General features: G+C 46.3%; 8 protein-coding genes across 8 annotated transcripts; 5 read left to right on the top strand and 3 right to left on the bottom strand.

Annotated features, from left to right (window-relative positions):
- Nucleotides 1-1,339: 1,339 nt before the first annotated feature.
- Nucleotides 1,340-2,666, top strand: GLAREA_11206 (Family A G protein-coupled receptor-like protein; the record flags this gene model as incomplete). The annotated part of the gene is made up of 6 exons (XM_008079395.1): nt 1,340-1,453; nt 1,503-1,543; nt 1,645-2,015; nt 2,062-2,114; nt 2,161-2,508; nt 2,559-2,666. 6 exons carry the CDS (start codon nt 1,340-1,342, stop codon nt 2,664-2,666), a joined length of 1,035 nt encoding a protein of 344 aa, XP_008077586.1.
- Nucleotides 2,667-3,660: 994 nt separating this feature from the next.
- GLAREA_11205 (FYVE/PHD zinc finger) lies at nt 3,661-8,967 on the bottom strand (the record flags this gene model as incomplete). Its single annotated transcript, XM_008079394.1, has 5 exons — nt 3,661-5,090; nt 5,143-5,536; nt 5,586-7,557; nt 7,605-8,088; nt 8,145-8,967. The coding sequence occupies 5 exons, from the start codon at nt 8,965-8,967 to the stop codon at nt 3,661-3,663; spliced, it is 5,103 nt and encodes a 1,700-aa protein (XP_008077585.1).
- Nucleotides 8,968-12,801: 3,834 nt separating this feature from the next.
- Nucleotides 12,802-13,762, top strand: GLAREA_11204 (uncharacterized protein; the record flags this gene model as incomplete). The annotated part of the gene is made up of 2 exons (XM_008079393.1): nt 12,802-12,816; nt 12,878-13,762. The coding sequence occupies 2 exons, from the start codon at nt 12,802-12,804 to the stop codon at nt 13,760-13,762; spliced, it is 900 nt and encodes a 299-aa protein (XP_008077584.1).
- A 403-nt stretch (nt 13,763-14,165) lies between these two features.
- GLAREA_11203 (uncharacterized protein) lies at nt 14,166-15,657 on the bottom strand (the record flags this gene model as incomplete). The annotated part of the gene is made up of 2 exons (XM_008079392.1): nt 14,166-14,726; nt 14,779-15,657. 2 exons carry the CDS (start codon nt 15,655-15,657, stop codon nt 14,166-14,168), a joined length of 1,440 nt encoding a protein of 479 aa, XP_008077583.1.
- Nucleotides 15,658-16,159: 502 nt separating this feature from the next.
- Nucleotides 16,160-17,377, top strand: GLAREA_11202 (uncharacterized protein; the record flags this gene model as incomplete). The annotated part of the gene is made up of 3 exons (XM_008079391.1): nt 16,160-16,550; nt 16,611-17,051; nt 17,103-17,377. The coding sequence occupies 3 exons, from the start codon at nt 16,160-16,162 to the stop codon at nt 17,375-17,377; spliced, it is 1,107 nt and encodes a 368-aa protein (XP_008077582.1).
- Nucleotides 17,378-18,309: 932 nt separating this feature from the next.
- GLAREA_11201 (uncharacterized protein) lies at nt 18,310-18,964 on the bottom strand (the record flags this gene model as incomplete). Its single annotated transcript, XM_008079390.1, has 2 exons — nt 18,310-18,756; nt 18,821-18,964. The coding sequence occupies 2 exons, from the start codon at nt 18,962-18,964 to the stop codon at nt 18,310-18,312; spliced, it is 591 nt and encodes a 196-aa protein (XP_008077581.1).
- A 449-nt stretch (nt 18,965-19,413) lies between these two features.
- Nucleotides 19,414-21,749, top strand: GLAREA_11200 (P-loop containing nucleoside triphosphate hydrolase; the record flags this gene model as incomplete). The annotated part of the gene is made up of 3 exons (XM_008079389.1): nt 19,414-19,917; nt 19,978-20,265; nt 20,322-21,749. The coding sequence occupies 3 exons, from the start codon at nt 19,414-19,416 to the stop codon at nt 21,747-21,749; spliced, it is 2,220 nt and encodes a 739-aa protein (XP_008077580.1).
- A 1,170-nt stretch (nt 21,750-22,919) lies between these two features.
- Nucleotides 22,920-23,975, top strand: GLAREA_11199 (Homeo; the record flags this gene model as incomplete). Its single annotated transcript, XM_008079388.1, has 2 exons — nt 22,920-23,610; nt 23,686-23,975. The coding sequence occupies 2 exons, from the start codon at nt 22,920-22,922 to the stop codon at nt 23,973-23,975; spliced, it is 981 nt and encodes a 326-aa protein (XP_008077579.1).
- Between the last annotated feature and the right edge of the window lie 124 nt (nt 23,976-24,099).

Here is a 24,099-nt window from a genome sequence, read left to right as displayed (position 1 = left end):
TCAGAGATGAACTCAGAAGTATCAGTCCGAAAAAAATTGCTCCTGGATTAGGACTCAATCAACAATATTTGATAACAGTATCGAAAATTCACAATCACTGTATTGCGTTCAATTGGGAAGTTCGAGGTGTACTGATTCCGGTTGGACATTTCCGCTCCCAGTTGATAATATTATTCCCGGTCGAATTTACAAGCAATGCAAGTGTATCACCCGTTTGCCACACGGACTGTGAGTGGTAACAAGAATGACTTTGATATCGATGTCTCAAAGTTGAAGACAATTGCCAATCTCGCAGTCAACTCACGCTCTCGGTGGCTTTCAGCCCTTTACTATCATATTTCCTCGACGGGAAGAAGTGCACCATAATGGATTGCTGGCTCATCATATGGATTAATGATCTACCCCTTTCATTAATTTCCTAAATTCCTCTGGCATTCAAGTCACTTCAAATCTGATCAACGTAGTTTTACACATGGTTGGAGCGATTCTAGTTGACGTTTGATACAATTAGTGTCTAGAGCTTTTCGCAGACATCTAGAGAAAGGTGGACTAGCAAAGGTACAATGCTAGACATTCTCGAAACTCCAAGTCTAAGTGACCGGTCAAGAGCGATGGGCATGAGATGATTAGAATGACTTGGTGATATTCGGGAAGTTACAAAAAGTGGGGTATATTGCTACTACTCGACGAGTGCGACGCTCAACTTGCCAAAGAACTCCACTCTATCTCCAAGCATTTCTTTCGATTGAGAATCATGAATAAGCTGTTATTTTTAGCACATTATACAATTTATTTCCATTCCTATCATACCGAAATCAACATCTGGAACATTTCATCCGTCAAACTCACACATCCGAAATGAAGCAACTCATCAACTCCAACATCTATATCTATCGCCAGAGATCCAAGCATCTCCGGACGCCTCCAGGAAAATTATGCCACGGAAATATCTCCTCAACCGACTGTCGCACACAGCCATCACATCAACATCCCTATGAAAGTGAAACTGTTCTCCGTGGGGGTCCACCCAATAAGCAAACCACATGCAGCCTCGATAAGCATTCATCCGCTGCGTACTATAATTCCTTTTGCATACACACAAACGACAACCCTTATTCAAAATGCTTCAACTGGTATATATTTTCTTTTCAGCAGATAAGCACATTGGTATATGCCCTTTGCTTTGCTTTGCCTTCGGAACCGGTTCAAGATAAGGATGTGCTGATATTATAGATTTAACGTTTCTGGCTTCATGTTAACTATCGCGTGGTAGCCTCTCATTTGTGTGTCTTTCTCGTCATCTGTGTTACCATTTACTTAATTCCTACATGTATACATTATGGCACTCTCGGCGCCCACTGGTGTTCACGAGACGTACGCTTTGAGCGTGGTTATTGCTGTTGTTTCGGTCTTGTCGGCTGTGGGTGCTGGATGGATTATTCTGAGCTTTCTTGTAAGTAGACTTCGTGCGTGGATTTAAGATCTTGGACTGATGGATATAGCTGTTTGAAGGACAGAGGACGTTTAGACATCAGCTCATTCTGTAAGTTTGAGTGTCGTTATGGCTGGACCGGGTTGAATAACCCTACTTTGATTGGAAGAATGACACTATTTTGGAAGCGCCATCCTAACGGATCCGAATAGGGGTCTGGCATTGAGTGATCTATGGATGGCCCTGAATTTTTTGACCTCCGCGTCGATTAATGTCCACGGAACGAGCATTGGCGATGCGTCTATGAAAGGATTCTGCACTTTCAACGGATTTATGATACAGACCTTCGTAGTTCAAAGTAACCTCTCCCATTCCAAATACCAAAGACAGACTAACTCAGTCCTAGCTGATTACTGGGTTCTCACAATCGCGTTGTGCACATATTCAATCCTCGCAAACCACAAACACTTCTCAAATTGGATACAAAGCCACAAACTCGTAATATGGGCGTTACCTTGGGCTTCATCGATACTCTGGGCATCTATCGGTCTTGGAGTTTGGGGATATGGTGATATCGGAGCTTGTAAGTCATTCCCCTCCTCACCATCACTGATATTGACCCCCTCCAGGGTGCTGGTTCACAAGCGACCGCGTCCGTCTCCTCGTAAACTTCATCCCTAGGGTAAAGTCACCCCTTCCATTTCATTGCCAATACTGATCAAAAGCAGTGGCTCATAATCTTCACCATCCTCTTCCTCTACATCCGTCTCTACTACATAATCCACGCCGCACACACGCGTTTCGAAACCTTCGACTCGGACATCGTCGCCAGCACCTCCAACCCGCATCTCTCCCTGCACATCTCCGAGGGCACCGAGCCCGATTGCGAAGCCGCGGCTCCCCCGCCGAGCACCTTCCAGGTGTCCCGCGATACGAAGGCGTTGCGGCGGATTAGTCTACAGATGATGGTGTATCCGTTGGTGTACATGCTCATCTGGACGATGCCGACGACAGTGCGGATATACCAGGCGACGTCGGGGAGGAGCGCGCCGTTCGTGGTTGGCACTATTGATAAGGTGCGTGATTCCATCTCGGAAAGGGAGTTGTAGATTGCTAACTGAGATAGGCTTGTATTGTGGTGCAGGGATTAGCGGACGCGATTATTTATGGGTTGAATGAGCGGACTTGGAGGTTATGGAGGGATTTGCTGTTTCGACCCAGGAGTAAGGACTAATGGGATGGGAGTGGCTGCTTTTGTGCTGTGAAGTCTTTTTACTGAGATCTAATGTTCCTGTCAATGTCTTGCGATTCTTAGCGTGTTCTATCATCTATGTTAGCGAACGTCTAGTACTATATGTATAACAATAGAAACCTGTATACAACCGGGTGTAGAAGAATTTCCAAGACCCAGTAGCCACCAGCTGATGAGATGCCCTCCTAATCATCCAAGTACAATAATAATCAGAACCTGACATTGCAAAGCTCCTCCTTTAATAAACATATCTAATCTTAGTCAAAGAGACAATATAGCATTTACTCAAAAGAATGAAGCAAATAGAGGTTTTTATGGAATATTTGTCGTAACTATATTGTAGGTATGTGACCCGTCAGACTTGCAACACATTGGTGAGAATGAAGTGTTTACAACACTACGAGTGTAACTATACTATTGTACAACATCAACAACTTCACAAGCAAGCCACAAAATAAATCTCATAATCTCGCATTCATTTCTATGGTATAACCCCAGTCCCATACTATAACAAACCACACCACACCCACTTGAATCCTATGTCTCTCCCCCTCGAAAACATCCATCACGATCATAACCTCCTCCTCCCAAACAAAAGGTAATCTCCAATGCAACCCAAGTCCAAACCAAGCCAACCTCTTCCAATTGATTATACTTTACAATAAACAACCAACAACAGTTGTACCGAATTTTTTCAATTCCCATACACCCAGCCACCCAATCCAGGTTCTAAGGAGAATTTGTTCATGAGCCCATCCCTCTAAACGCCACGCTCCATAGATAAAATAAAATAAAAGCCTTCAACCCCGAACCGACAGTGAACTTCTGCGTGCAAAAGGGTTATAAAAAAAATGAAATAGAAAAAAGAACATATGTTGCCTAGCCCAGCCCGTCAACTCCTGAAATGTATGTATCTTGTATTACCATCAAGACATCGACGATGAGAAAAAAGTTGTTACAAAACTGTTGTTCCGTTTCATGAGAGTAGATTAGCCAGCGAAGGACTCGCGCTGGCACCACCGTTAACGCGACCATTTTCTTGATGCCCGTTCGATGTTTGGTGGGAATTGCCGTTTTCGCGGGACTGGAGGTGGTTATTGAGTATTGGGGGACTTTGCGCTGGTAAATATGATGGCCTGTGATGCATGTGGCTGTGCGGACTGTTATGGTTATATGGAGGTTCGTTTGCTCGTGGAGGAGGGCCACCATTTGCGAGATGATGAGAACCTGGACGAGGAGAAGTGTATGCTGGATAACTCCCATTAGACATATGCATCCCCGAGTTCATATGCGGCGATCTTGGTGGTGGATACCCGTTTGCCATGTGTGGGACATATCCATTCTGATGAGGTGAATGAGGCACAGGTGGGATACTTGGCCGGCGATGTCCATTGGGAGAGTGCACGACGGAAGGTAATCGAGGAGGGGCACTGCCGTTCATGTAGTTCATATGAGAAACCCCAGTGACCGGTGAATGTCTAGGCCAACTGTTGTACGCTCCATTCCCCGGATATGATGGTGGCTGAGACCAAGCGTGTTGAGGTGGTGGTGCCTGAATCATTTCGACGTCTGGCGGAGGAATGCCAATAGGTGGAGGAATATGATTATGCAGTCGTATTTCTTCCCTTGAAGCGACTGGAGCCGGAGGAGGCGGTGGTGGTGCTGGTATCTCTGGCGGAGGTGTCGGCTCTCGTTTCACTTTCCTGAAGTGACATTTGTGGCACTGAAATTCAGTAGGCTCTTGTGAGATAGGCTTGGTATCTTGGTGCAAAGCTGCTGCGGCTAATGCGGCATGACCTCCGCTATCTTCTCCAAGGCGCTCTGAAGGAACTTCGGAATCGACGTGAGTATGTCCTGTACCATTGACCTGGTTCGCCGCAGGTTCAGGGGTAGGCTCAGAAGGTGGAAAACTCCACCACTTTGGGCTGACGTCGACATCACAGGTGGCGCAGATCCGTTTGATCTCTGGTTCTACCTTTGCAACAGGGATCTCCTCAATCTTTGCATGGGACAATGAATTGCGACCCACATGTGAATTGCCGTTCGTATTTGTCGTAGACGTCCGGCGGTTTGGATAGGCAGCGACAGGCGCGGGTTGAACAGCCTTGGTTGATTGATTTATCAACGTGGCTTTACGTACCGTGCCAGTCAAGGTCAGATCAGCCTGCTTGAACTTTTGTACGTAGAGTTGCAGAGCCGTCTGCCCCGTTTCGTCGTCCGCGATATCCTGGATTTGGTGTACCACTGTTTTCTGCGGAAAGTGTTCTTTGCACCAGAGCGCCGCGACCATAGTGCCGACATCTCCCTTGATGTTTACGATAGGAACTTGATCACGCCGAGAACCTTTCACTGGCGTTATATCGAATCCAAGTTGGTATCCAGCTTGACGAGCACATTCCACGTGCACTACAACGCGTCAGATTATCTTCAGTGAGTGTGATTGCTTGAAAGGACTTACTTGATGCTTTACAAGAGTGACAGGCTACGCAAGCCCCGGCCTTTTGTTTGCATACCTTGCACACATCTTCATACCGAGAAGAAGGAATAGACGGAATACCCTCGGATGGCTCAAGCGCTTTAGCATTTCCGAACTTGACTTCAGGGGTGAATACCGCACAAGTCACGTGAACCCAGTTATTGTTAGCGGTTCTCTTGAGTGGCTCTCTGGGATTGACCGGTTTATTGAGCTCCAATTGCTTCTTGTGAAAGAAGTCGGCATCCTTCTGGGCCTTTTCTCTCTCAACTCGCTCTTTTTCACGCTCCTTCTCCGTTTTCTTCTTGTGGGAAGCTTTGATAGGCTCGACGAAATCGTACTCGGTATGCTCGATTGGACACAGCATGCATTTGTATTGCTAAAGAAGTTAGATGGATCACACCTTGCAAATAACCAAGGTTACTTACAATTGATACTTGGGGATTTTTGTCGTTCGAACACATATCACATGACCACTTGGCATGGCTACGGTCACCAACGACGCCATAGCAGCTCCGGTGCACAGCCAATCGACACTCCTTACATGTCAAATGTTGATCTTTTGGTTCGACGAGATCACATATGGCGCATGCCAGTGTCTTCGCTTTCGGCGGTTCTGGTGCGGGTGGTGGAGGGGGTGGTGCAGCTATCTTTTCTGGAACCACCTTTTTCTTTGGGGGAGGGGGCGCTGTGACTGGTGCCGGCTGTACCGCAGGTTCGGCCACTTCTGGCTCAACAGCAGTCTTGACTTTCTTGCGCGGCGGCTCAGGGCCTGTCGCCAAAGGTGCGGTTGGGGCAGGAGTGCTGCTAGTAGAGAGAGGCGGCCTAATCACACTCTGATTAGTCGACTCATTTGACACCTCGTTCGCTGCCAGAATCTCCTTGATGGTTTCTTCGTCAATCTTCCGCTTGAAAGGCTTGGTGCCGTTCAAGACAGCCTTTTTGGAAAGCTCATCCACATCTTCCCACTGGATTGCGTAACGGCGCCAAAGCTCTGCACACCTTCGACACAAGGCCACCATTAATTGAGCTCCCTTTTCTTTTGCCGTGCCCTTGCCCGGATTTTCATATACCGTAGTGCCTGTCGCTGTGTTCGGAGCCCTTCGCCATTGGCGTGAGCTTCTGGTGTCGCAGAATTTACACTGGAAACCCCGCTTCCTTTGGTATGCTTTGTCATTGTCGAATGCAGAATCATCGTACTCGTCCGCGACATCATCCTGTAACTTGACTGCGACCTTTGTTGCTTCGGCTCGTTTAGCTTCTTTCTTTCCTTTCCTGCCAGAAAAATTTCCCCACACATGTTTCCCCCGCTCGCTCTTCTTCCAGGTGTAGTAGAAGCGGACTATGTCTGCTGGTTTCATAGACTTGACATGCTTTTTGATGCTATGCCATTCAGATCCGAATTTCGATACTCCGTCTTCAAATTTCTTCAACTCGGCCGCAGAGGGACTTGGCTCCTTGAATACTTTTTTATCCACATGCTTCATAGCTTCCAGTGCCTTTTCAGTATCATACATATTTGATCGTAAGACCTCGACCGCAATATCCAAGAGATTCGTCGACATGTGCGGGAGATGATAGAGGGGGGACACTTGCTGGATTACTTTAATCACATACTCATGAACAACCCGTATACGAGTATCTTCATCAACCAAGTCCACGTTATTGGCCGTGACTTCAGGATCCTTTAACTCATCCGGGCGAGGAAGCCTGTACAAGAGCTTCGCTGTACAATTAGGATCGTCATTTGGCAAATCCTCTCCACGATGTACAAACCCAGGTGGCTCTTCTGTGATATACTTTGGTCGTTGTTCACGAGCAAGCTTTTCAGCTTCTTGTGCAGCGATCGCTTCCTTCGAAATCTTGGTTTCCTTTTTCTGCGCACCACCTTTCGTGTATTTTCGCTTGACTTCTGGTGGTTTGACGTATTGCATGGGCTGTCCGGGCCATTCAATCACATTGGCTTGATGGCGTGGGCCGAGACGAGAGCTGGCCCTAGGGTGAATGCGGTCGTCTGCATCAAGAGCATCTTCAACATTGCAATGAATTCCCAAATATCTCCATAGAAAGCCACGATTTTCTGAAGTGAGTCCCGTTTTCCCTATATCGATAGGCGTATTCGAGCCATTGGCCGCGGTAGGGGTAGTTTGGCCAGTTTCATTGGGCTCCTCGGTTGCAGCAGGTGAATCTTCATCCTCATCATTCATTTCTTCGTCCTCGCCATCGGCTATCTGACTTGATGTTGTCGGGGTGTTTCGTGCTTCTAACTTCTTGGCTTGCGCTTTACTGCAAGGACCACAGGCCCAAGCGAAGCCGCGAGTGGGTTTCTTCAGCAGCGGCGGACTCACACAACTCATATGGTAAGTATTCCGACAAATCGCGCAATCCACACCCTCGTTGCTAGGAAAGTTTAGAATAGTTTTTCTCAGGTTTTGGATTTCACTTACCTCGCACAATATCTCTTACAGCGCTTACAAGATTTTGAGGCTGTCGTGTACTCCTTGGCGCGATTTGTTTCGGCCAAAATGTAAACCCAACGCTCGTTGAGCACCTTTTTCACATTTTCAGGAAGGTTGATGACTGCCTTTGTAGGAACAACTTCGTAGTATCGATGAATGTAGCGATCATATAGCTTTTCGAAGTAAAAGCTGTCTTTGGATGCTCGAAAAGCGTCCATGTTCTCGATTTGACTCTTATGCTTGATCTCACATTTCCCTCGGATTGCTGTTAATGGATTTACGTCGGTATGCATCGAGGCGAAGACCTGACGAGTATCATTGACTTTACGACCGATATCTTTTGGTCTATAGTACCAATTGAGTCGCAGAGCTTCTAGTGGTTGTGTGGGGTCATTGTTCACATGAATCCACGCCATGATGCGACCAATATAATATGGCTCTCCAGGAGGCTCACATATTGTGTATACATGATCTAGATGACTGTTAGTAACGCTTGCTCCGCTTTCTAAAACGTCATGATTGCAATACCATTAAGAGCAAGGACAGTCCCATCGTCTGCCACCAGCTTCCCGCCCTTTACAAAACCCCCAGAGTTGTCAAAAGTCAACATGTTCGTTTCTCGAAAGCCCGCTGCGATTTGAAAGCCTGCACCGGACTTGCGATTGCCATTGGGAATTTGACCAGACCCGTTCTGATTTGTCCCATTGTTCTGATTGTTCGCTTTTCTTTTCTTCGATGGTGGAACATTCGCCGTTGGAGCCGAGGAGAAGGTCGAAGTGCCCGGGATAGAAAGATTGGCGGCAACTTGCGCTGCATTGTTCTGTTCTAAATCTAAACCGCGTACCTTTGGACTGTTCGCTCCTGATTTACCGGTGTCTGATGCACTGGAAGAAGGGGGCTCAGCGGCATGGGCTGCTTTCCGACCCGTCTTTTCTTTGGGATTTGGCGCGATTTCGAATTCTGCGTCCAATGCACTATCTTCTGCGTAATTTGGTCGTGAGGTGCCAGTTCTTGTGCGCGTTGACCGCGTACCGTATGTCGCTGCCCCAGCACTTGTGGCCGCTCCCCCGGAGTTTTTGGGGTTTCGCATCGAGGTATTCGAGTTCGACGCTGTCATGGGCTCCGACCCTGCTGGTTGTGATTCTGCGATGCTCGCATCCAGGTCTTTGGCCGATACTGTTGTCGCAATAGAGTCTGTTCCGTTCGAAAGCGCCGTCGACGGGGGGTTGTCTGCTTGCTTGCTGTCCGCCGATGCAACCTTTGAGGCGTCACCATGTTGCCCATCCTCTGCGATATTTGATCCGGCCGGTGACGCTGTCGCGCTCGAACGGCGCGAAGAGGCTTTCGTCATGTCTTCGTGTCCAGAAGTTCACTGCCGCCTCCAGTCCGCGACGAAAGGAGAAGAAGCGCTTCCCGCAGGATTGAGATGCGAGAAGCGCTTGGTATATAAGAGACTACGAAACGGTGGAGAGTGACTGGCGGCCCATCAGATAGTGAATTGATGATTATTCTCTATCCGGGGCGCTAATATTTTATGTTGCAGGAGTTTGGGGTGTTGCAATATGGTGTTGGCTTTATGCTAGGTATAAATTGATCCGATTGAGTGCAGACGAGGCTGCGAATTTCTGTATGTATCCCGGCAAGAGCACCGAGCACGGTCGAAGTGTGAAATTTAATTCCAATCAAGATTCGTAAGGGGTATATGTGCACTTAAAGGAGGGCCGAGAACGACAATGCGAAAGTTGTGGAAAATCGTCCAGTGGCGCGGGTTTGTATGAGTGATAGGAAGTTGAGAGTAACGAGAAGTGAGAGAGGGATACCAAATCCCTGGGCTGCGCTAAGACGGACTGGGAACCAGAACAGCACACACCACCGATCATCAGAGGACATTAAAACTCCGACCTGTTATATCGGTGTCTTGTTCTAGGTCCCTAGTACGTAGGGTCTACGGGGACGGACCATCCGGCCATCCTACACCTTCCCCTATGATCCCGGCCCGGCCCGAAGATTCACCCAGCGAAGCGTTCCGGCCGTGGAGGTCATCATCCGTCATTAGAGATCTATGAAATGCCTACCTAGACCTGGAAAGGGTATGATCGCGAGAAGAAGATGATAGTAAATCGTTCAAGAGTATTCAATTTAGCGAACCTTTCGGTTCGAATAAGTTTCCGTCGTTATAGAAGTATAATAGTGATAAATACGAATTGGGATACGTACCAGGTAGGCAATCTGTAAATTGTTACAAAGGGGAACAGTGGATAGGAAGGGTTGACCTCGCGGGAGACGACTTTATGGCCCTAGCTTCCAACTCGCGACACCCATTCTCCCTTCCACTAACACACTAACTTTTCGAATAGGATAACCGACTTCTACGCGAGGAGTCTCTAGCCCATAAACAAGACCGAGCGCTACCTTGTATTGGACGCCCTCCAAACACGATTTTGACCAAGGGTACTATTTCGATCCAGGTTTCAGGATCCAAATCGAACATTCTACTTTGCTAGTAAGATGAACATTAAAAGTTGGTAGGTAAAGTCTCTAACAACATGACCGATACACTCTACACCAAAGAAGAAAGTAGCTGACATGCCTAGTTGTCATCCAAAGACGTAGACATGACTACGAGAAAATATGACAAGACCCTTCCCTATTTAGAGTACTTTCCCCTAGATGTACGAATAAGGATTTATTGGTTTATGTTGGACGTTAATTGCGGTAATAAAGTCGAGGAGCTCGAAGATGTGGAGGATAAGGGATTAGAATATTTATCGTAACACGACGAAACGCTACCCCCTCGGAAGTATGAGCGAAAGGATCTATTGGCCGAGGAACGAGAGCAGTACACGGCCTAGCGTTTCCCGCTAAAGAATCGTAGAGGAGAAGTCTTGGACGGCGTCCGATTATAGGACGAGAAGATTAGGATAAAGGGAGACAGTACCTTATTGGTACACCTATTTCTTCTAGTGAGTAAAAGTACTTCTCTAGAATCCTTTCGACACAACTTATCCCGCCTTATCTTTTACGCCGAATTTTCATAGGAGCTCCGCCGTTTTGGCCATAAAATAAATAACTACCTTGAAGTTATGGGCCAAACAATACTATAGTAGCGAAGGTGTTTTCGCCCATCGCCACTACGATTCGAGATCGGTATAGAACAAAAGCTATACTTGGAGAATCAATGGTCGCGGTGTTGAAATGAGGCACATGGGTCCTGGCTGACCGAAGATTTCCAAATGTGGTTCGAGGCCTTTCAAGAGCTGGCTGCAAACATGCAATCAATTCTTACATGGACGAGACTATGGCGCGACTTTCGCTCCTTTAGAAGACTCTATATTGAGCATGGACTATCAACAAACAGAGCAGTCATATGCCGATGTTTCCCTCGAGAATCCCCATGTACGGATTGGAACTTTTGCTGCCACCAAACCGAACTCGCCATTTCAAACACCACCCACGCTTCCCAATTCAACATCCCCAAACCAGAGGTAGAGCGGCTGGAATATCACGGATGTCGTGGTTTTTCTAGGAAGTCTGGGAAATCCTCCATGTGGGACGAGGGGGACCCTTGCGATCATATCACGTCGGAGGACTGTCATGATGATGGCTACAACTCAGAAAGAGATTTTTGGAGCGACTGGTCTCAAGAGAAACTACGTTACCCATAGTGATTAAGACGCCGTCCATTTCCAGATGGTCATGCCTGAATAAGCAATCAGTATCATGGTTACCGGTATTGCAACCACACTCCGGTAAGTATCAAGGGTGACAATAATCAGTCACACCTCTTTTTTGAATACGCTGACTTTGATCATAGCTATTTCTTCTTCACATATGTTGCCGGGTTGGCCAGGGGTATTTGTAAGCGCTGAATTTGTCAGAAAGAGTTTGTACACTGCTGATACCACGTCTCTCGCAGGCTCTTTAGGGCGGAAATGAAATTTCCGTGGTCTCTTTGCGATGATAGGGCGTCTTCTACATATCTTCACAGGTAAAAGTGGGTGGGAACTAGACATGCGGTTGTTTCTTTCAGGTTTTATAAATCAAGTACGCTTAAGGTAGAATGGACGCTATCTATTTAATTCTACTTTAATCGTCGGATAAACTCATTAATATCTTTTCCTAAATAGCACGTTAGATTTCGTTGGTTTCTCTCCTTACTACGGTTTACATCAATATAGAGGAATTTCAGCAAAGTTTATCTGCAGATAGTTTCTAGTAATATATTCTTGCTCTTTTATATAATTTTCGTACACCATTTAATTATATCGTTTGCAAAGTTGAAGCACATTTACACCGTCATTTATGGATGTACTAGGTCAAATAGGGAGGTCCCGGGTAATTGAGTTTTTTTTCGAAACGTTTATTTTCGACTTCGCTCTCTACAGTTCAATGTGATTGAACCGACCAGGATTATTTTATATACATACATCTGCCTAAACACATTAGCAATGGGGTCCTTCCGGGCGAGCGTTAGCGAGGTGGAGCGGCGTGAGCTTGCGAACCCTGGTTCCCCGGGGGTACCCAACTACATCGCGGCAGCCCAGCCAAAACTCTGGAAAGAACATTACTCCCCTAGTAAAGAGCCTGGGAATTGTTCTTCTGTGAATTGGCGTTATTGAACCGACCAGGATTATTTTATATAGGATACGAGATGACAAGCCCATTATATTGTGAAATGTAGCTCAATCTATTCAAGACTTCTTATATCAAGTCTTGGAAACATCTTCCACGGTTCTTTTCTGTAGTTGCATCAACCTCATTTTATCACATTCTCAGCAGCAATGCCGAATAGGCCGTCATCCATCTCGTAACCAGGTCTACTAAAGGCTTGTAACGTTACGTTGTTCTGTATTCGTCTGCCTTTGATCAACATAGGGCGTACTCCAAACCCCTCTTCAGCTATACGTACTTTTCCATAAACTGTGCTCTTCTGTCTGTTCTAAGTGACACCTTCGAGTCGATCTATGAGTCATTTTGAACAGGTCCTCACTTTCCTTCTCAAGAATTTGACCTACGTACCTAGGTAGATAATCCCCCTTTAGGTCCAAGGTAGAGCGCATCTATCTCCTATAACCCAGTCACAATCCATTCTCAACAGCATCTCACCTTCTACTTCCTCGACCACACAACAAAGACACATAACGCAAGCCCACTGACTTCAATACGACGATTCCTAAAATTCAAGATGGACGCCGTCCAAGTACGTAATTTCATCGCCAATTTCAAGGTTTACGATAGCTAACCAGTAATTCTGAAATTAGAAACAGCAGACGAATTCCCTCGGGTCAAACGTGACGTGCCCGCGCCCAGCACACTTCCTGTTCGAAAAGCTGCCCGCGGAACTGCGGAACAAAGTCTACGACGAATATTATGCCAGCGACGAAAAACAAGAAAAAGAATTCTATTATTTGGACCAGAAGGGGAATATCACAACAGCCACTGAGCGTTACGTATATAAGAATGTTGTGGCCGGGACGCAACATCAAATATTTGACCCCATCCGCGCCAGTAAGACAATGGCAAGCGAGATACTTGCGCGCACGATACAGCAGGTCGTCTTTGATATTCGGACACCAGAGGCGCTGAAACAATTTTCAGAATCGCTGCGTACCTACATTGAATTGTCTGGACTAAAAACAGACAAAAGTCACCAGATTGCAATCGACCTCACGTCTAACATGACTACTTCGCACCGGTCACATCTCGACAATTGGAACGAGATAGAAGATGAGCACGGCAATGATTTCGAAGAAGAAGAGACGTACCACCACGGCCGCGACCGCCAGGGAACATTGACCCGACTCAAAGTCAGCACCCACGACCACATCAAACAATGGCTGGTGGAGCTTAGCACTCTGCCCAATAACACTGAGATCTGTCTGACCTTTCCATTCTTTTGGAGGGACTTTCGCAGTCTCCGTGGACTTTCGGCTCGATACGGCCTCTCAAACAGGACCGTCAAATTCTGTTTCCCACCACCATCCAGCAGGCATCCAGAGTACGACTATTGCCGGGCCCAAACCATGGCCGCAATCAAGGGCTTCCATGACACCAAGCAGACCGTACTGACCAAAGAAGAGAGGGAGCACTTAGTCGCTATCGGATGCAGAGGCTTCGACGGCTTTGGACGCCGCCCAAATGCGTGATGGTATATTGAACACCTGCAGGATATGAAGCAAAACATTCAAACAACACGCTTTAGCCTTTTGCGAGACAGACTGAGTTGAGGGTTATACAAAATTTCGCGTTCGTTCACATCGGTGCTAGCGTTACTGTCTTGCGGTAAAAATAGCCAAGCGACGAATTTGATCACAACGTCTAAAAGTTATGGGTAGAGCAAAGATTTACTCATAAATATTCAACGAAGATTTAAGATTGCTGCTTTCACTTGCTATAAAAAGAGTAGAATGTCAAACGTGCCCTGTACCATCTCGGTGTGGGTTATTAATGAAAGCCGCCATGCTCTCCCGGATGTAATGTGTATACCGCTTAAAATATCATTCCTCCCAATATCCTCCAAACCTTGCCGCAAAAACTCCTAATGACAAATCATAAATGTTCACAACCAGTAATGTATCGCTCGATAATAGTTATTAGCTCCCTGATCCTGTTGGTGCCTCCTTGGTTACTCATTGCCATTTGATCGGCATGAAGCGCAAACCATTGTTCCTCTAGCAGTTGTAGTGCTGCTGCACCCGCACATTGGCCTATCTTGGCAGACAGTTCCTCTACTGACTTGTGCATGGTCAGCCCACCATGCTGCTCCCGGAGCGCTTGCGCTTGCCGCTCCAAAAACGCAACGACATCTTTCAATTCGTTACATATTCCGCCCAAGAATTCGAGACTTCGTCGTTGGTCCACACATTTGGCCGGCGTCCTTTGTAGCGTCTCCATTTCAGCCCATATCGAGATGTCCTTTAGGGTTGATTCAACGACCTGGTCTACTGAATTATCGTTCATGTCTCTTGTCTCTACACGTTCGTGTCCAAATCGAAGGAACTGGATGAGAAACTTGTACGGCAGTTTTGGTCCAAGACCAGTCCTACACAGTGATTGGTGTAGGCTATTCACTACTTCCTTTTTCATCAAGGGCAGTTCAGGATATGTCTTCTGCGATGTTGATTAGAGGCCATGATACGAAAGTCAGCTCATGAAAACTTACTTGGATTGCTGATATCAAAGATTCTGTTTCTTCTGCATCCAGGGCCTTTTCATACTGCAAGAATTCCAGAATGGCAGCGTTATTGGGTTTGCACCTCAGGTCCGGTAAAATGCTTCTGATCGTTTCTTGTAAGGCTTGCAAAGCAACGGCGGACTTGGAGATCATGAAAACATCATGCTGCAATTTTAGTCTGTTCGCGGAATTCACTTGAGCGCTGACAGTGAACTCCCTTTCGGGCTGATTTGTGTTTGATCTTCGCTTTTTTATAGATATAACATTTCTCTCCGGTGGATTCTGGGAGTCCGCTGCCAGGCTCTTACATATCTGACCAATCTCCGTCTTCTTCTCTTTTGCATTTTTTGCACTTACCCGTTCCCAAATTTCCGGGAAAAAAAATATGTTCTCGAAGACCATTGGCTTCACCTTGCATATCCCGTTTTCTTGCCCATAGGCAATGCGATATAAAGGTGTGCTTGTAGGGTCTAAATGCGCTGTGACAGGAACCAACGCGCGTAGGACGTTTGGCTCCCTGGGTAGGACTCCTCTCGATTTTCGTTCGGCGTCTCTGCCTTTGTTGCGGGACGGGCCTTGACCCGAGGTGGCATACCTCCCGGGTTCCTTTGCTATGATGATACCCACTACTAGGTATTGGACAGTGTCCTTTCTGCTGTCTATCTCCGCTTGTGTCGCCAAAAGCGAGATGGGATGCTCGTCATCTGGTGCCTCGGTTTTCGCGTCGTAGCCCTTGCCCGTAGAGGTCTTTGCGTATATCCGTTGGTTCATAACCCTTCCTTTCGTGTCTATTGACATCTGTTCTCCCAAGTGGGTCTTCGCGATGTCTACCCCATCCGTCACATATGACTGCGTCGTGTACTCCATGGTAGGCGTTCTTGTATGTGATGATAGATATTTGTGTTGGACGCCGCCCTTTTGACGGTGCAATATCAATTGGCCACGTTGCCAGTATGCTGTCGGAGGAAGGTGAACTGAAACTGAATTTTGAGGGGTTTACTTGTAAATATTAGCAATTGAGCGGAATGGTTTTGGTGATGGGTCCAGGGGAATGCCAAATGGTTAATATGACTATCGATATGGTAGTGGTATCGAGGGCAGCTAATAACTGTGAAGTGTGAAGATCTCGACCGTGAATAATGACTTTGATAAAGATAGAGAAAGTACAACCACGACCGAAAACTATCAGGAAGGCACGGAATCAAGGCTGCATTTCAGAATCTAAAGGTGAAGCCCAGTCGAACATGGTGTTTAGACAGTACTTGAGTGTCAGCAATCCCTTCGCAACCCATACCTCCTTCCAGTTTCTCCCTGCCCCAGATCTTCATTCCATTTTACATCGCTTTCTTTATTCGGGACTCAGATCGCCATGGACGACGTCCAGGATTCGACCTATATCAATTATCAGATGACAGTAGATGCGGCTGTGCAAGCGCAGACGAAGGTTAAAAGCAAGAATCGCCATGTGCACAGCACATACAGAGAATCGCAACTAGAAGAGGATATGGATGCGATTCTGGCCAATCCTCTGTCGCAATATCATGTATCCCAAGGGGTAGCAGACCTATCACCAGCTGCGATTACCGCTCTCAGAGATCTCGACAACACTATTGAAAAGGGGGACTTCACAGAAACTTTTCTGAATGAGAAGCTGGAATCGGCAGTTCATGCGCTCAATCCTGCATTCGTCAAGGGAGTTGCGTACACTGATTCACTACAAGAAGCGGATGGAGCAGATCAAATGGCCAGTACTCATAGCGGTATGCACGAGAAGCACCCTAGCATTCTTGGATAATTCACTGATTTGTCAATCCAAGTAGGACCAAGATCCAGCGTGCGGTTGCCTCGACAATCGTCTGCAGACTTCGAAATAGAAGAGGAACATTCATACGAGTCAGAGAGTGAAGCCATACAAGACGATGGACAGAAGGAGTATGTCACGGACGACGCTGAGCTAGAGGCTACATCGGTAGACGACAGTATGAGCAGGAGCTTCGATGAGGCTCGTAGTCTGGGTGGATCAACGGATGAGGCTAGATCACCAGGACAGATGGGGCGATCAGATGCAGACGACGAAATGGACATTGACCATCGACAGGGAGGAGAGGAGAGTGATGTGGAAGAGGATGAGTTGGAGGCCGAACTATTTATTAATGACGACCACTATTCAATGAATTTGATAGAGGAAGGCATTGAGAGTCAAAAAAAGCAGGTTGACGGAAAAGATGATGTCGTTCCTGAAAAATCGCAAACGTTACCAGGTAGGCAGCTCGCCCCCTCTTCGGTCTTTTCTTAGATTGACTGTTCTAAAGGTTTTCCACACGACAATGAATCTGCAGAGGACAGTGATTCGTCGCATAGTTCCTACCTAGCACATGTGTCGGAGGTTTACTCTGAATTCCAGGCTGCACTACACCCTCTAAAGGCCTTGTCAGTCAACGAAGCTTCTATGGAGATGTTCGCAGATGTCTATAAAAAATGGCAAAAACTGCGTTATGACTTCAGTTGCATCTATAAGTTCGAAGGCGATGAAGCAAGTACTTGGAACAGATTCTGCACTGAATTTTACAAGGAGCCCAGTCGTTAAAGATCAACACAAGTGTTTTTGTTGATTTCTCAAATCCCAGTTCTTATTATAATTAGATACATCTGGCGAAGAGCTGTCAGCTAGCAGTTCAATAGCCGTTACGGGAATGAAAATAAATTATCCAACCTATGTTTTCAAGAATACAGGAGGTCGAAGAGTACTTTAAGTTAATAAACAAGTCGAAGATAAAACAACGACTTGGACGGCGTCCAACATTCCCCCAAACTATAGAAAGAATGAAAAATATCCACAAAACCCTGTTAACAAATTCCCCTTGTCGTAACTAGACAGTACAGTATCTAGTTGAGAAGAAAGGGCCAGCTGCTGTCTTCTACCAAATTACTTTGGAGCAGATCGCTTTGCGATTTGTAATTAATTACACGTGTCTTGTTACTTTTTCGAATACCATACCGGAGGAGTAAGGTGGTGAAGTATCTTCAACGGAGAATGTGATGAGTGAGAAGAGAAAACGTTAAAATAAATGGAAAAAACCTACTAAAAGACAGAAAGTAGAATAAAGCTAACATCAAGCTGGCTAAGTTTGTAGATCAGTGGGTGTCTATTACGTACACGATTTCTTAGGGAAGGGCTTACAAGTGCATGGAGTATTTTCTTACCAAGATTAATAAACGGGTACAAGTGTACAAGATTTGAATGTACCGTAAAAGAATTGTTTTGGACGGTGTCCAAATACCACGTTGTAATTTAATAGGGACTTCAATTTGTTACATTTTCAGGAGCCTTGAGAAATTTAGAGAAGTAGATGATCATCAATTGCAAATCCTTGTAACCGTAGTTGAGTGCTATCTAGGCATTTTCTCTCATCACAAATTATTAAATCCTGGCGTATCTACCTATAAAGTTCCTCTCGATGTCCCCAAACTTCCGAACCTGGACGTCGTCCTTTTCCCTCAGATTGAAGGAAATGGCTCCTATTCCTCAGTAGGTGTATCGAAAGACATTCCATCAGCCGAGCTCTCATAGCTTTCATCCTCATCTACCTCATCCATTTTTGCCAACATCTTCTCCTCATCTCCCGTGAACATCTCCTTGTCTGTGGATTTCCTCAACTCCCAGCTTGTTCTCCCACTGTTGCCCGTGTCTCCAAGATCCCCTTCCCCTAGTGTAAACGTGAGATCGTCTTCTTCATCACTCTCTTCAAAAACCATGCCGTTGATGCTGTTGCGATGCTGTTGACCAAGAGTTGTGTTATTTTCTAGTGAAATAATCGTGTCCTTTTCCGTGACCGGGTGTGCTTCATCAATTTTCATGTCGTCCTCCTCAGCGCCACTGTCTCGATTCACTTCATTGTCCTCGTCATCTTCCACATCCGTTTCAATATCGCTTGCCACATCTTCAGTTCCAGCCAGTTGGCGCCCCTTTCACCATTGTTTAGTCAGTTGAGACATTTCACATGAGGCGTTCATGAATATTTCAGCTCACCATGTGCTCCGCTTGAGCCTCTTCTTCTAGGCGTGAGATAAGGTCACGGTAATATGGGTTTGTCCCACGTGCCCAATCGATTTCTAGGGCTCGTTCGCGGAATTCCTCTGCGGTTCGCGGAAGAGGTCTTTTGTTTGGCTTCATTTTGGACGACTGATACTTCCGACGATGATATTGCAGATGCTGAAGGTCGTTGTTCCTGAGATCACCGACGTCTGTCAAGGCTGAGAAAGGTTGATGTAGAAACCCTGATTGAAAGCTTGAGGATATGATTGATGTTGTACTGGGAGTATTCCTTAGGTAAAGAAACAAATCAGGAAGGAAACATCCTAGCGAAGCTGAGGTAGTAATGAAGGTGAAGTCGTAGTGGGTAAGAGTGAAATATTTCAAAGCACTTTCGTTTGCTACCGATCTAATTTTCATGCTCAACTTCACACTCACCACAATAGTCTCTCATCCACACTGCACCGTCGACGGAAGCCTTCGCTTAAATATCGATTTAGAACGATCACGTACTTTTGTGAGTTAAAGACGTCTCAGTCGATTCACGAAAGGACGGCGTCCAAGCCTACATACCAACCGAAGGTAACATGATGGAGGAATTTGGGACAGAAAGCAGCCACGGGAAACTTGCCGATTCCGTGGCGTTCAACTATAACCACTATGTAAGTTTATTTGGTGAAAGAAGATCTGGCGACGGATTGGTGAGTCATGAGGGTGTGGAGGGCGATGATGAAGGGGAGGGGAATGAAGATACTGGCAATGATGGGGATTACATTGAAGACGAAGAGGAAGAGGATACCGATGAGGAGGAGGAGGAAGAGGATACTGACGAAGAGGATTCTGAAGAAAGCGACGATGAAGAAGAACAAGAAGAGGATTCTGAAGAAAGCGACGATGAAGAGGAACAAGAAGAGGAACAAGAAGAGGAACAAGAAGAGGATACCGACGAAGAGGATTCTGAAGAAAGCGAGAAATTCAGTGAGGACAATGATGATCGCCAGAACAAGGCACACAAAAGAGCACTCGAGCGGGCGAGGAAGAGAAGGGTAGAGCAAGAAATCACTGAGTGGATCGCTGACCTGGCGCCACATATCGTGAGTATCTAGCTCTTGTAGGACGTCGTCCATTCTTACATTAATCTAACAGTTATACAGAAGAACTTCCACGGAGTGTCAGCAACTGTCCCTCAGGTAGACAAATTGCCTTTAGTAATAAAGCCAAAGCCATGGCAAGAGGCAGCTTTGGCAAAAGTTTTCTACACAGCCAAAAGTGTTCTAAAGACAATTCTAATTGGGGACCCGATGGGATTAGGAAAGACATTGGTCGCCATGATGGCAGTCGTATCGGCAGCAATGTCCGGTGCATCCAGATTTTCAGTGGTTGTCGTGCCTCCCAGTGTCTTGAAACAATGGCACGAAGAGTTCAATAGATTCTTCACTCCAGTATGATCAACCTCTTTGTGTCTCTCTGAAGAGGTATTCTGATAATTGTTGAACAGGGAACGGTCAAGGTTATGATATTGTCAAACCCAAAGACAACAGCGACAGAGCTCTCAAGATACGATGTGATTTTAGTGTCGTATCCGTTTCTCATGACGCAGTATCGAAAGAAACTCAGATACTTAGAGCAAGTGGCAAGGTGCAACAAGACTGGCAGAGGAGCGCTTCCTAAAAGACCGTGGCTGAATCTCTTTTCTGAAGAGTTTCAGCAGACACCTGAAATCAAGTGTCCATACATCGTACTGGATGAGGCGACTGCAGTTAAAAATCCCGAGTCAACAACTCATAAAGCAGCTCTAGCGCTGAGAATGATGGCAGACACATGCCTCATGTTGACCGGTAGTCCCATCGACAACAGATGGACTGATGCGTTTGGGCTAGGCCAGTTCTTGGAGGGCTGCCCAATAAAAACAACGGACGACATGGAGTTAGTGTTTGCGGTGAAAAAGGGAAAGGGGAAAATTGGTCCTCCTGACGGAATCCAAATGCTGCGATTTGTGCAGTTTCTGCGAGCATGGATCGTACGCCGCCCGCAAGATACGATTCAATTACCAGGATTGTACCAAGAGGATTGCCAGTTTAGGCTCAGTTCTCATGAGGCCGGCATGAGCAACATGTACTTTCAAAAGTACTTCAATGCCATGGTAGTGGCACGTAAGAACGCCAAGAAGAAGGGCGGCGCCCTATGCAAAGACGGCCCTCTTCCTTGGGGTCATTTGGCCAAATCGACGCAATACAGCTATCACTCCCAACTCACACTGATAATGCACATTGTAACAAAAACCATGTCACGAGACTTCAAGGAGACGGTGACGGAAGCATTGTTCTCACCTGGAGAGATCAAGGAATGGAGTCTTTGGCGTGAGAGGCTTCAAGCAGAAGAAAGTTGGAGATCGGCAAGAGTTGATACAATAATATCGAAGTTTAATAAATTGAGGGATCTTGACCCAAGTATATCTTTGATGATTGTGGCAGAACAAGTCCACTTTCTCGACATTATCGAAACGGCATTCCACCACATGTACGATCCGGTCAACACCCTCAGGTATGACGGGCGTCAGGCTCCAGACAGACGATCCTCGATCTTGAAAGAATTTGAGAAGGGGGGAAAGGTCCTCCTCATCACGAGGGCTACGGGGGGGGTAGGACTGAACATTACCACAGCAAACACGATATTCCTTTGCGGTGCCTGGTGGAAGCAAGAGTGGGAGGATCAGGCGATAGGACGAGCATACCGTATGGGTCAGAGCCAATCGGTATCAGCATACAGATTCTACGCCTGGAATGGAGACCTCGAGCAGCATATTAGACAGAAGAGGGACGACAAAAATAAGCATAACAAAGCAGTGGTAAAGGCAGTAACGATGGCTGATGGAGAGATACCAGACATATACACGTACAGTCGTCTAAAGCGCCGAGGGCATTGACCACTTCGAATTTGGGCAACGTCCATTGATAAGTCGTTGGTACATGAGGGTTGTTTACGCTAGGTGGGATTTTAAATTGATTGAGAAGCGTCTAGAACGGTTTGGGCATGCCGCTGCTGGCTGCATATCAAGGGTAGAAAGCTTCTTAGAAATATGACACTATTGACAGTTCTGAGATCGTGAGGGTTGCCAAAATGATCTCAGATGGGAAAATACTGGTGAAGGCGAGGAACATGATTCTGATACTAAGAATTATAGGCAATAACTACTCTCTTCATTAATAGTCAATTGAAATGGAATAGTACCTGCGAGGTTCTTTCTAAATTGGGTGTATCATGTGACGACGTGCCAGTTTAGGGTTCTCTCCTCATAATCAACACGCCTCTCCTCCACCACCTCCTTCTTTCTGCTAGAGGATAGTACATCTTCTTCTCTTCCTACACATCCCGGCCTGTGTCTTCTCTTTACAGTTGAATTCAAATAGGACGCCGCCCATCCGCATGTGCGATGCCGTCGGCGGAATATAACGCAGCGAAACGCGCTCGCAAGCTTGCAGCGATTGAGGCAGCAAAAGAACCCAAGGATCGATTCGTGAATCGTGAGTGGGATGATGAGGTATAGAGAAAGCTTGGTCTCTTCACAAGAAATCGGCACACCCAATCCAAGCAACAGTTTCTACAGACCACCACTATTCTAGATGTCAAGATCTTTAAGTCGTTGGAAAAAGCCCAAGCATTCTTCACCCCCGGAGGACCCAAATTTACTGTTCGGATGCTGAAAGCCTTCTTCGGGGTTTATGCACAAACAATAATTGGCCTGATACGGAACATCCCTTCCGTACGTTCACTTGAATCCCTCGCAATTAGTCTTTTCCGGGCCGCCAAACGAGACGGTAACCCGATTGACAAGGACGTAAGGCAGAATACACTATTATGGGTCAACTCGGATTTAGTCAAACGCGGACTCGCTCCCAGGGTGTCTCCCAATTGCTGGCTCATTTCCTAGCACGTTGGACGGCGTCTTGATGGGCACGTTGTTATACTTCGTACATGGGGCATTAAGTGTAGATTCTGCTGTCAGTGCACACTCTAGAAGGTTCTACATTTCAGCCAATAGGTTATTTATGCTCAAACCGCCGCTTTTACACCTATTTTGACCACCTTTCGCATAATGGATTCTCAATACTCTGTGCCTACCCCAAAAACACCACGAAAACAGCTCTCTCGCGACGACCGCCTTCGAATAGAGACCTTATACTTTGATGCTAATTTTACACAAGCTCAAATTGCCCTACAGCTTAATATTAGCCCTAGGCAAGTTGGGTACACACTCTCCTATCGCCTTACTCCTCAAAAACAAAAATGCGGTAGAAAGGTTCTTTTAAATACACCTCAACGAAAACGACTTATCGAGTGGGTTTGCGCATCCGAAGGCAATAGGAGAACTCGGTGGACCGATATTCTAGATATTCTTGGGTGGAATTGCGGCGAATGGGCTATTCGAACAGCCTTTAAAAGAGAAGGTTTTGTACGACGAATAGCTCGAAGAAAACCACCTCTTACGGCCGAGCATAAGAGAGATAGGCTTGCCTGGGCCTGGGAACACCTTTTTTGGACCGACGAGCAGTGGGATCTAGTATTATGGACAGATGAGACTTGGGTTAACCCGGGGAAGCACAAGAAAGCTTGGGTTACAAGGCGGATAGGAGAGGAAGAGTTGTTTCATGACGATTTCCTCGAAAAGCGATACCAAAGGAAGATTGGGTGGATGTTTTGGGGTTCTATATCTGGCAAATATGGAAGGCATCGAGGGCTCTTTTGGGAGAAGGATTGGGAGACAATAAATGCCGGCTCTTACAGCGGTATTATTATACCGGTAGTTCAAGAGATACTCTCCCGATATCCAGATCTCTCTTTCTAACAAGATAATGCGAAAGGCCACTCTGCTGCCTTTACAAAAGAGGTTTTTGAGGCTATTGGGATAAAGCCTATCTTTTGGCCAGCTAATTCGCCAGATTTAAACCCAATCGAGACTCTTTGGGATCTAATTAAGGATTATATCCAAAAGAACTACCCAGAAGTTCACTCTTCTTATCCTAGATTACGAACGGTGGTTCAAGAAGCCTGGGAATCAATCACGGAAGCCACGATTAAGGAGTTAATTAGGTCTATGGGTGATCGATGTATAGAAGTGATTTTGGCAGATGGTGGCCATACAAAATACTAGGTTAATAAATAAAGCGGCATTCCCAAGCATTTAGTGCGCATTGACGATAAATCTACATTTAATGCCCCATGTACGAAGTATTTTGTGACTAAGGTACCTAACATTATGGGAACCACGCCCACGT

The sequence above is a fragment of the Glarea lozoyensis genome (assembly GCF_000409485.1).
Source record: "Glarea lozoyensis ATCC 20868 chromosome Unknown GLAREA11, whole genome shotgun sequence".
In the NCBI taxonomy this organism is placed as follows: domain Eukaryota; kingdom Fungi; phylum Ascomycota; class Leotiomycetes; order Helotiales; family Helotiaceae; genus Glarea; species Glarea lozoyensis.
This window is presented reverse-complemented; position numbering and strand designations above follow the sequence as displayed.